This window comes from Mus pahari, chromosome 13, assembly GCF_900095145.1.
Source record: "Mus pahari chromosome 13, PAHARI_EIJ_v1.1, whole genome shotgun sequence".
Taxonomy (NCBI): Eukaryota; Metazoa; Chordata; class Mammalia; order Rodentia; family Muridae; genus Mus; species Mus pahari.
The window spans coordinates 90,145,044-90,157,036 of NC_034602.1; the positions used below are offsets into that span (position 1 = coordinate 90,145,044).

Here is an 11,993-nt window from a genome sequence, read left to right on the forward strand (position 1 = left end):
ACTCACTTGGTAGACCAGGCTGGCCTCGAACTCAGAAATCCACCTGCCTCTGCCTCCCGAGTGCTGGGATTAAAGGCCTGCGCCACCAGGCCCGGCTACATGAATGACTTTTGTTGCTATCACTCCTTATACTTGGATACAATATATCTTTATTATGTGGCTTTTTCATAGAATGTGATTGGACATACAATAATAAATGCTTTAAAATATCCTGAATGGCAGATTTGAGAAGACTAATTTATAGAAACCAATCTCTCTCCCTCTCTCTCTGCCACCCCCTGTGTGTGTGCGTGCATGTTTGTGTGAATGCAGGCATGTATATTTGTGTGTGTGCGCACATGTAGATGCCAGAGACTCGTGCTGAGCGTTTGTTCCCAGCTCTCCGCACCATATCTTTTGAGGCAGGGTCTCTCCCTGAGCCTGGAGGCTCTGCTGTGGCAGGCTGCTGCCAGCGAGGCCTGGGCTCTGCCTACTGTCTTCCCGCTCCTTTCCCCAGTGCTGGGGTTTGACCTCCATGCAAGTGAACTTAGTGTCTGTTATCCACTGCCTCATTTCCACAAACTTAATACTAAATACTAGAAGAAATAATACAAAAATACATATTCACACATGAGTTTTGAAATTTTAGGATTTTAGATTGTAATCTACAAATATGTGATATAATCCCAAGATATTTCTTAAAAAGTTTTTAAGCTCTCTAAGCTTATAGAAGTCTTATTTTGTACAAGATGGTATAATCCTAAGCCCTTGGGTGTGCTCTCTAGAGGAGGGAAAGTAGTCTCTTGCGCGCACACTCTCTCCTCTTGCGCGCACACTCTCTCCTCTTGCGCGCACACTCTCTCCTCTTGCGCGCACACTCTCTCCTCTTGCGTGTACACTCTCTCCTCTTGCTTCAGAGGTTTTCATTGTGCCCTTTGCAAACCGAGTCTTGGAACTGATGTAGCCCAAGCTGAAGTCAGATCTTACAATTTCACCTGGATCCATGGGTATCTTTGAGAAGGGCTGTGAAAAGAACATCAGTTCATAAACACAAAGGCACCGTGCAAACAGAGCTCTGTGAACTTTGTTGCGGGGCAGAGTGTGCACGTGTGGAAGGCTAGCGTGACCATTCAGAATAACTGACACTTGCTGGCTCTGTGATGGTCTGTGCAGCCAGGAGGAGGAGATTTTGTGCTTGCTTTTCTTGGACATTTATTTTTAAAGGTAGGGTCTTACTATTTGGCTACTGCTGACCTGGAACTCACAATAGAGACAAGGCTAGCTTTGAACTCTCAGAGGTCTGCTCCTTTGCCTCCTGTGTGCTGAGATTGAAAGTCCCAGCCACCATCTTTATACATGGGCTGGAACACGTGACTAAAGATGCATACCTACAAGCACGCTTCTGTAAGTCAGCCTTTTCTCTAAACTGATATAAGAGACATAAACGGAAAGGCTAGAGCTGCACAGAGAAGTGGGCAGCAGAGAGGTGGGCGGCAGAGAGGTGGGCGGCAGAGGCCAGTCTGCTCAATAGTGTGAAGCCCTGTCTCAAAAAGAAACAATTATCCGTCTTGAGGAATGGTGTGAATACAGAGAAATAAGTAATCAAAATAAACGGATAAGGCCCGCTCTGCTGCCAAGGAGACCCTAGCCCTGCACTTTAAACTGCTGAACAGGTTTCTCTTGGGAAGATCACTGACCTTCATTTAAACATCTTTCTGCTACTCAGTTAGACACCACTCCATTGAAAGAGCAAGTATTGCCTTTTTGCTGTTGTCATTTAGAATAATTAAAAGTTCGTAGATTAAGATTTTCTAGAACACACGTGTTCAGGACTTGCTCTTAAGTAGCACAGCAGAGATGGACGCACTGGGAACCATGTGACCATGCTGTGTTTTATTTTCAGGTTCTGGGCATCCAAGTGAAGTGCTTCCAGGAGATCATCACCATCGGGTACCGGGTCTATCACTCCTATGACCTCCCGTGGTTTAGGACACTAAGTTGGTGAGTGGCCGTGAAACACTAGAGATTTGCAGGTCTGACTCTGCTAAATTCTGAAATCACAGGATGGTTCTGGAGAAAGAGAAAGGCGGAGCCACTGAGTTTGTAAAGATGAACGTGGCCTTTGCTCCTTCTCTGGTACAGGCAGTTTTCTCTGTAATAATATCTAATTAATGATTTATATATATGCTGTTTTAACTGCTCCCTGATCATGAGTTTATGAAAAAGCTTAATTATCTTTTCCCTCAAATAGTCAAGAGAACACATAAACTATTTGGTATGTACAATACATGTAAAGTTTTGTTGTTTGTGCTTTAAAATCACACCCTCAACCCTATCAAGACCCCGAGTAGGAAACATGGGGTGGTGATAGGTCGGCCTCCTCAGTCATGCCCGGAAGGGAGTTATTCCACTCACATCCTCCAGGGAGCCATTGGCTTTCTAAGATAGATATACCTTACCCTCGGGGCTTGGAATATTCTAAGTAGTGCCCTACCCAAGTTCAGTGGCAAGAGCCTATAACCCTAGTTCTGTCATCCAAAGCAACTCACAGCAACTCACTCAGTTGCTGACTGTCTGAGGCAGGAGGACCATTAGGGCAGAGCCAACCTAAGATGTATAGTAAGATCCTGGAGATGGGGACATGGTAGAGTGGGTAGGTGGCTGTCAGTAAGAGGTGATTGTCTTCTGTCATGTCTCTTCATTTCTCACTAAGAGATATGGGAAACACACACATGTACACACACACAAACACATGCACAGACATGTACACTAACACATGCATACACATAGACTCACATACACATGCATGCATACTCACGCATGTATACTCACACATGCACACACACTCACACACACACACACACACACACACACACACACCGGGAGCCCTCTGGCATTGGGAAGAGCTGAGAAGGATGCGAGGAGGCCTGTGTAGGGAGCAGTGAGGGAAGCACTCACTATGTCTTCCTCCTTTCCCTCTTTGCTCGCTGTGGCGAGGGGGGGGGGTTGTGGCCTGCAGTATTTGTTCTTAAACCTGGGACCATTGAATAGCTAAGAGTTCTTTTCACTATAAACTTAATGCTCTGTGCGTGTGTGTGTGTGTGTGTGTGTGTGTGTGTGTGTGTGTGTGTGTGTGTGTAGGCATGCAGGCCCATGTCTTGTATTTTGCCGTTGCTGTCTCTGATGCTATAATGTGAGTTAGACACACGAACTGCCTTTGGGTCGCTGGTTGCGGTTGGCTGATGGGTTTAAAGTGACATTTAAGATGAGGAAATGGCACTGTGCGGGAGCACATTTTGGATGAATCGCCTAATTGGATTTTGATCTTAGTATTGACATCAAAATGCAGGGACTGATTGTGTCACATTTGATCGGGAAAGCATTTCAACACAGCAAGCTAATGGGTTTAAATTCCAGGTACTTCCTCCTGTGTGTGAACTACTTCTTCTATGGAGAGACGGTGGCAGATTACTTCGCCACATTTGTTCAGAGGGAGGAGCAGCTGCAGTTCCTCATTCGCTACCACAGGTTCATATCGTTCGCCCTCTACCTGGCAGGTAACTTGGGGTCACTCTACTGACCCACAGCTCATGGTTCCCAATGGTTGTGTAGGCTGTTTAAATGCATTTGTGTTTTCCTGTTGCGTTTTATTCTGGGCTTTCCTTAAACTTTCTCACAGATAAAGCTGTTTACTCTACTGTGGTCTTCAGTAGCATTTACTTTCTGATGGCAATTAAATAGAAATACATAATTATAGCATTCCATGTTCTTGAAATTTTTCTTTTCAGTTCATAGTTTTTAAAAACCTTTGAAACACAGAGAATTCATTAATCAAATATAATTTATAGAGAAAATTTTACAAATATATATATTTATAATGTCTCTAGGGAATAAAGCTTTTCTTCTAGATTAACCAGGTAGTCTTTTGGAGATGTCATACTCTGTGTGCAAGTTTGTTTCCAGGGCGCTGGCCACCTTTTCCAGGGCGCTGGCCACCTTTTCCAGGGCGCTGGCCACCTTTTCCAGGGCGCTGGCNTTTCCAGGGCGCTGGCCACCTTTTCCAGGGCGCTGGCCACCTTTTCCAGGGCGCTGGCCACCTTTTCCAGGGCGCTGGCTACCTTTTCCAGGGCGCTGGCCACCTTTTCTAGGATGCTGGCCACCTTTTCCAGGGCGCTGGCCACCTTTTTTTGCTTCAGATTGAAAGTCAGCTGTTTAAGGAAGAGCTGGGATACACGGAGTTCTGCTCTGTGCGTGTGAGGCCTCTCATCCCTGCTCTCTAATACTAAGACATGAGGATGTGGGGCACAGCATGGACTGGCGCTGGGGCTTTTGGAAAATGTTTTTTTTTTCCTAAAATATCTTTCTCATTTTATATCAGCTTTTTCCCCATTCAATCCTGTTTTCTGTTTGTTTTTCCACCCCTTAATTTTAAGAGTTATTAATTGGGGACTGGAGAGATGGGCCAAGGGCTGAGAGCACTGGCTGCTCTTTTCTAGGACCCTGGCTTGGTTCTCAGTACATACATGGTAGCTCACAATTGTCCAGGGGACCCATGCAGGCTAAACACTCATACCCATGAAATGAAATACATCTTTAAAGAGTTATTGATGATACATTTACAGAAGATGCCTTCTTAGAAATAATAGTACCTAAAATATCCCTGTTTCAGTCTGGAGGTGGCTGGTCCATTAGAATTCTAGGCAGCTGGAGGGGGTGTGGTCATGAAGAGATGGCAATGACTGGCCCTGCTGAAAGGTCCCCTTAAGGTTCTGTAGTGCGAGGCAGAGGGCTGTTCGCTATCAGTATGCACACGTGCCACCATATCTTGCTTCCTCTCGCCAGACAAGCTTGGTTTCTTTGAATGAAGACCTGATTCCAAGGTGGAATCTTTCTTTAGGAGTTAGGAATATACCGTCTCAGTCTGCAGATCAGTGGCACCTCACCCTTGCTGTTTAATAAAAGTCAGTTGATGTTAGCAGGAAAGAGCTCTGTGGTGGCTTCTGGTTTTTCCAGGTTTGTTCATTTGTTTTGTGGCTTCTGGTGTGGCTCATCTCCCAGGATGCCTTCTGTTGTTACCCCTGACAGTTTCATGTGGTTACTACAATTGCTTGGCAAGATTAACGATTAATTAAAGTATAAGCGATTTGTGCTATTTATTAGTTTTAAAAAATCAGTTTCTAGAGATTTGCAGTGTCAACAGTATCTTACCCAGACTCCTCTCGGGTTCTCTGTCTCCATAAGTGACACCTGCTTGTTTCTTATTGGCATGATTTGTTTTGATGTTGACTACTTGTTAAATCCTGTTTCACATTCCACACGCTCAGGCCTTTCAGTCACTGTTTATGGTATCTAACAGGTACTCAAGCCATGCCTTCACTTCCTGTTGAGCCAAATACCATCTCATTTCCTGTATTATTTTAAAAAGATTTTTGATATAAATATATATATATATATATATAAGTGTTTTGCTTGAATGTGTGTCTGTTCACTATGTGTGTGCAGGGCCTGAGGAGGCCAGAAGAGGGCAGTGGACCCCCAGCAGTTGGAATTAGAAATGGTTGTGATCTGTCACTAGGTGCTGAGAATCAAGCCACGGTGCTCTTACCTGACAAGCCAGCCCTCCAGCCCTCCATCAGTTTTGAACTTTTCACCTCTCCTCTGCTGAAGCAACTGCCCTACCTTCTCCTTCCCACACAGTTCAGTTTTAGAGCCTTCCATATTTTCTGTGGGCAAGCTTACATGTAGTTTAGTATTCTGTGTTTTTTGTTTTCAAATGTCCACACAATCGAGAGAGCGTGTTTTTTATATTTTTTTTACCTTGTTTTCTGGGGGTCTCTGGGCCCCCCTCCTATGGACCAGCTGCACAGAGGCTCCCTGCTTTTATGATTTACTTCTTTCCCTGGTTAACCAGCCTTTTGGACATCACCCCTCCCTTACAGAAGCAGGGCACCCCGTAGTGCCCTGTGTGAGAACATGCCTTGTGTTCCTGGAGTCTCTTTAGTCTATCTTCATGACAGATGTCATGACTCGGGGTGGAGGTGGGGTGGGGGAGTTGCGTCTGCTGCTAGCCATTCCCTTGATGCTTCTGCCTCCACTGTCTGTATCTGTTCTAGGGAAGACCCTTCCTGGTCAGTTCTGCTGTCTCAGACAATTTCCTTCTGTTCTCTGTTCTGCTTGGTCGTCTTCTTCTTCGTATCTTCCAGTGGCATCTCAGCGGCTGCCAGGCTGAATGGAAATGAGTGTACTTGTGCACGGCCACCTTGACACGGCTGCATTCTCCCGTGTCATAACACCGCCCATCAGTGTCTCAGTTCTGTGGGCTGTCGGGGAGCCAGGGTTTCTACCACAGGGACTAAAGTCATCAGTGTGGGAGGGCTGGACATGTGGCCGTCGCTGACCAGGCTCTGGTCTGTGCCTCTCATAAGCTGCCTTCTGAGTGGGAAGCATGCCTAAATCCTAAAAGTCTTGTCGAAGGTAGGATGCTTTAGAACATATATCTTAGATGCCCATAGTAAGCGTTCAGAAAAACAAGCGAGTCTCAGTGGGGCCGTCTTGATGCCGTAGAGCTGAACTTCCTGGCTCCAGAGGCTTACTGGAGTTACTCCAGAAATGTCCAGAGTATTCAAGCCCGTGTGTTCCTGTCTCCCCTCAGCTACTTTCTTAGACAGAGAAGAGCAGATTATTCTATAGTTTCCAGTTACTGTGCTTGAGGATGGCTTTATACTGACACATCTAAACCCACCTGTGCCTCCTGAGCTGTAGTTATGTCAGAATGCTGCTTGTAGTCCAGTGGGCTCAGTGTGAGGCTGCAGCTTCCTCCCCTCCTCTCCTTCCTCCTCTTCCTCTTCTTCCTCCTCCTCCCCTTCCTCCCACCTTTGATGACTGGAGCTCAAGCTTGGAACAGTTTCTGTTGAGCAGAGACAGTGAATTTTTTTGTTGTTGTTGTTTCTGTTTATACATTTACACACCACCTCCCAACCAACTCCTTTTCAGTGACTATTCCATACAAGAAAGTTTTAGAATCTCATCAAACACAATTTCTGCTTTTTTTTTTTTCCTTTCTTTTTCCACAGTGATGTTCTGGTTTCTGCCACAGACGTATTTTACCACAAGCATTAGTAGGGCCACCAAAGCTCATCTGGAAGCCACCAATCATCTTTTTAAACAAACCCTGAAGTTCGTCCCAATGCTAGAGTCCTGTGTGGCCACAGGGCAAGACTTAAAGGAGCAGGGAGGAGTGCCTTCACTCTGAGAAAGGCTGGGATCTCAGACACCTTGGGGAAGAGGTGACCAGTACCACAAGAGTGAGGAGTGGGCAGGCCTCTGCCAATCATCCCAGGAGGAGGGACCAACTAGCTGAGCCAGGGGCAGAGCTGAGAGGTGATGCATGTCCAAGCCTGGAAAGTACATACAGGGAAACTGTCTGTGTCAATGGGAAGGGTTTGGACTTCTCCCAGGGAAGCCCCTGGGGGATTCCACTCCAAAAGAAGAGGAGAACAAGTCTGTGACTAAGTGAAAAATAGGTTGGGAGCAGTTAACAGGGTGACGTGAGGAGGCAGAGCCTGAATCTTGTAGGTTTATACTCGTAATGGAGGAGTATAATCCTTAACCAGTCCTTCTAATCCTTTCAAACAGTGCCACTCCCTAGTGACTGAGCATTCCAATACAAGAGCCTCTCACGTGTGGCCCGAAAGTGGCCCTGCTAGGCTTGGGGCACCAGCCATGCCTCTCACTATGTGTGCCTCTCAGTCAATTCCTAGAGCCTGTGTATGTGCTGGAATAACTGGAAGTCTGAGATGGGGCACGTCCATGCATGGTACTTGTGACTGCTAGTGTGTGTGTGCATGCGTGCTCTCGTGTATGCTGAATGACTGGTGCTTGTGAGTGCTAGTGTGTGTGTGCACGCGTGCTCTCATGTGTATGCTGAATGACTGGTGCTTGTGAGTGCTGTCACCTCAGCTTCTTTGCCTTGTCTGTTTCCTTGATGTGAGTCTTTACATTGATAGCAGAACAGTGAGTCTGATGGACAGAGCTGGACTTCGAAACTGTATGGGGAAGTGGGAGGTGCTGTGTTCATAGATCTGTACTGTTACAGTGTGAAAGGGCGCCATGGAAACGTTGGTTTTATTGCAGTGATCAAAGGACTTTGGAAAGTGTGTCTTAGCTGACGTTAAAAGCAAAGATGGCCTAAGCTGTTTCACTGACATTAAATTTTGCTGGAATAAAATGTTTGTATCTCTGTGTCTGTCCTCCTCATCAGAGGCCATGAAATTCAATGACATGTATCCTGTCATGCAAGGGGACTCACTGACAGGGTCTGGAGGTCATTCTGACATTTAGATAATCTTGCCATTATCTGATTTAGGTAATCTTGTCACAAAGTGAATTTGACTGATAAGCAAAGAAAAAAGTCAGTGAGACTAGCAATAATACAAACTTCTCCAGAGACCAGATTTGCATAAAGACCACACCTCACAGGCTTGGCCACGTGGATTCTCCCTGCTTAGGAATGAGAGCAAGCCTGTAGTTGCAAGCCCTGTAATGACAGGTAAAGGTATTTGGGGTGTTGGACCCCAAAGGACATCACCAGCTACAGTCATGTGATCACTCTGAATACATTTATATGTGGTGGTTTGGTGTCTTTAAAATTCTTAAGGTATTTGATCAGTACCCTTCATCAGCAATTCTTTTTAAACTCGGCTAATGTGTCTTGTTTGCATGGCAGCTTCCACATTACCTACTTTTTAACCTTTGTGTAAACTGCTCAGCTGTAGCTAAGGGTGGAAAGGAGCCCACCCAGGGCCCCCCAGAGTGTATTTAAGCCGATGCCAGAAACTTTTTTGTCAAGTAGTATAGCCTAGCACAGAGTGAGGAGTTAGCAAGCACCTCGGGCAAACGTAGGCACATCCTCATGGCTGTTAGGACCGAAGAGGACACGTGTTTACTGAGTTGCATAATCACTATAGTAAAATTTAAAACAGGTTGCTCTGTCTTCTGTCTCTTCAGCTGGAGCTGCTCATGCCTGCCTATCTCACTTTTTTTTTTAATCTTGCATCTTGAATATCATAAATGCTTGCAAAGTTTTAAACTGTTAACACATTTCCTGAAATTCTGTTTCTCCTTCTCTTTTCCTGGTGTGCTCGACCACATCATTTGCTTCTGTTCTTTGCTGTAGAGTCAACTCTCTGTGTTGGCAACTAACTGGCTCTTGCTGTGGAGTGCTTGGGATGGAATATAGGATGCTCATCTCTGTGTCAGCACCTCCAGCTCAGGCAGGGCAGCCACACTGAGAGCTGTTACATCATCAGAGCTGAGTGTGCCCGAGTGTGCCCGAGTATGCCAGGACCTGCTCTACTTTGCTTTCTGCTGCTGTGAAAAAGCACTGATCCAAAGCAGCCCGAGGAGAAAAAGTTTATTGGGTTTATACGTTGTGGTAGCCACAGAGCCATCACCGAGGGAAGCCATAGCAGGAACCTGGGGGCAAGGAATGAAGCCCAGACCGGGGAGGAGCATGGCTCTCAGCTGCTTTCTCATACCCTCCAGGGCCACTTGGGTCCTCGGGGTGCCACTGCCCTCCCACACTCATCATCACTCAGGGAAACACCCCTGACACGTCCGCAAGCCAGGTGAAGAAGGCAGATCCTCAGTTAAAGACTCTCTTCGCAGGTGACTCTACTTTGTGTTAAGCTGACAAAAACCTCACCAGCCTTCCCAGTGAATACTGTTACTTACAATTGTGTAACAAAGCCTAGGATTTTAATCAAAAACATGGCAATGTAAATATTCTTTGCTAGTTAAGAGGAAGGTTCAACTGTAGCTCCAGATGCATAAAGTATATTTTCTCCAGAGTCATTAAGATATCAGATGTACACTCTCTTATGTTTTTTTTTTTTTTTTTTTTTTTTTTTTTTTAGGGTTTTTCTTTGTAGCCCTGGCTGTCCTGGAACTCACTTTGTAGACCAGGATGGCCTCGAACTCAGAAATCCACCTGCCTCTGCCTCCCAAGTGCTGGGATTAAAGGCGTGTGCCACCACTGCCCGGCGCACTCTCTTATGTTTTAAGCATCAAATATTCACAGTCACATAGTTGTGAATGGTGATTTCATGCCAGCTTTTAAGAAGAATGTTTTTCTTTGAAAATATCTAGCTTTAGATGAACTTGCTGTCTTAGCACTGTTCTGTTGCTGTGACAGGCACCGTGACCAAGGCAACTCTTACTTAATTAGGGGCTCGCTTGCAGTTTTTCAGGGACCTAGTCCATTATCATCATGGCCGTAGGCTTGGTGGCTTGCATGGCGCTGGAGCAGTGGCTGAGAACTTTATCCTGGTCCACAGACTGAGAGGCGGGTTGGAGGGAGAGAGTGTTTTTGAAATGACAAAGCCCATCCTCTGTGACACACTTCATCCAATAAGGTCACACTTCCTAATCCTTCTAATCCTTTCAATCAGTGCCCCTCCCTGGTGACTAAGCATTCAAATACAGGAGCCCATGAGGGTAACTAGCTGTCCAGTGTCCTCTCCTCCTCTGCAGACGTCCTCTTCACTTTCTGGACTGGGTGTTTACTTTTGTAAGGTCCCACTCAGATCTTGCCTTTACTACCTAGCCAAATGGAGTCCCTTTCAGAGAGAACGCTCCTTCACCTGCCGACCGCACATCTTCTAGGAGTGTCAGCATGTTAGGTCCACACGGAGGCCTTTGATCCATTTCGAGTTGACTTTGTACAGTGTGATAGATGTGTCTCCAGTTTGATTCTTCTATATATAGACATCTGTGAATTCAAGGAGTTGACGGTGGCGGGGGTGGGTGGGTGGGAGGGAAAATAATAAATACACATTCATATAAAAAATCTCAATAAAGAAATAAGGAGAACATAAACCTAGTCACCACAGCAGGAAAACTTAAGAGACTTTCAGTGCTTGGCAGTAGGAGCAGCGTGGACTCCATGTCCTTAGCCCATCTCTTTCACCCCTGTTCTCTCCCTCTGCTCCTGAGTGTTGTTTCAGCTTTAGGACAGCTCTACCAAAGAGTGCTTTCTTACTGGCCTCGCAGTCCAGTGATCAGTTTACTCTGTAGATGACAGATAGAATGTAGGAACAGTGGCCCCTGCCCACTGGTAGATAGGACATGGGGACGGTCGGTGGCCTCTGCCTACTGCCCTTATTCTGCCATAATCCTTACTTGTGGATGTTTAAAATCAGTCTTCAAAAGCAGACAGGGGCAGCTGCTGCTTGGTCCTCTGCCCTGAGGACAGATACTCCCTGGGTTACACTGCCCCGCGTACCGAGTATAGAGATGTAAAAGCTAGCATTTATCTCATGTGCTGTAGGTCAGGTGGCAAAAACAGATGCAGTTTCTGTGTAAGATTCAGTCTGATCCCATTGCAGAACTCATGCCGCCTGCCCAGTTAGACTCTGTGCATTTTCAGGATCCACCTCTGCTACAAGCACATCTTTACAAGGTGACGGTGCTCTGAGCAAGCCTCTTACCGTGTTAGTGTATGATTAGGGACTTTCACTGAGCTGGGCAAGTGCAATATGTCTTCCTTGTAATACGTGTCTGTGATGCCGTCATAAACTCAAACACAAAGGAAGAAATCCCTTGAGAGCGTTCTACTGCATTTATACTTCAGGTCACTCTTTGTGTGAATCGTGCCACGTGAGTTGCTACGCAACGGCATGGCTTGAGGGCGGGAGCATCTGAAGATCTCTTTTCACTCTGTGGTCCTCAGTCCTCGTTAGTGAAACGGAGATGATGGTAGCTTCATCAAGGACGCTGGAAGGATGAAGTTGATACATATGAAGAAACGCTTAGACTGATGGGAGTAGGAACATGCAGTGTTTAACAGGCTCTAGCTGCCATACTCGTGGTAGACACTGAACATATTCTGTGATACTCTCAATCTTTTTTTATTGTTTTATTAGATATTTTCTTCATTTACATTTCAAATGCTATCCCGAATGTCCCCTATACCCTCCCCCTGCCCTGCTCCCCTGCCCACTCACTCCCACTTCTTG

General features: G+C 46.0%; 1 protein-coding gene across 1 annotated transcript in view; it reads left to right on the forward strand.

The window, feature by feature from the left end:
• Cds1 (CDP-diacylglycerol synthase 1) overlaps nucleotides 1-11,993 on the forward strand; it is a 63,434-nt gene that overhangs the window by 32,462 nt on the left and 18,979 nt on the right. Inside the window, exons 4-5 of the mRNA XM_021211061.2 lie at nucleotides 1,883-1,980; nucleotides 3,397-3,536. Coding sequence (XP_021066720.1) covers nucleotides 1,883-1,980; nucleotides 3,397-3,536 — 238 coding nt within the window. The remainder of the gene's footprint in view (nucleotides 1-1,882; nucleotides 1,981-3,396; nucleotides 3,537-11,993) is intronic.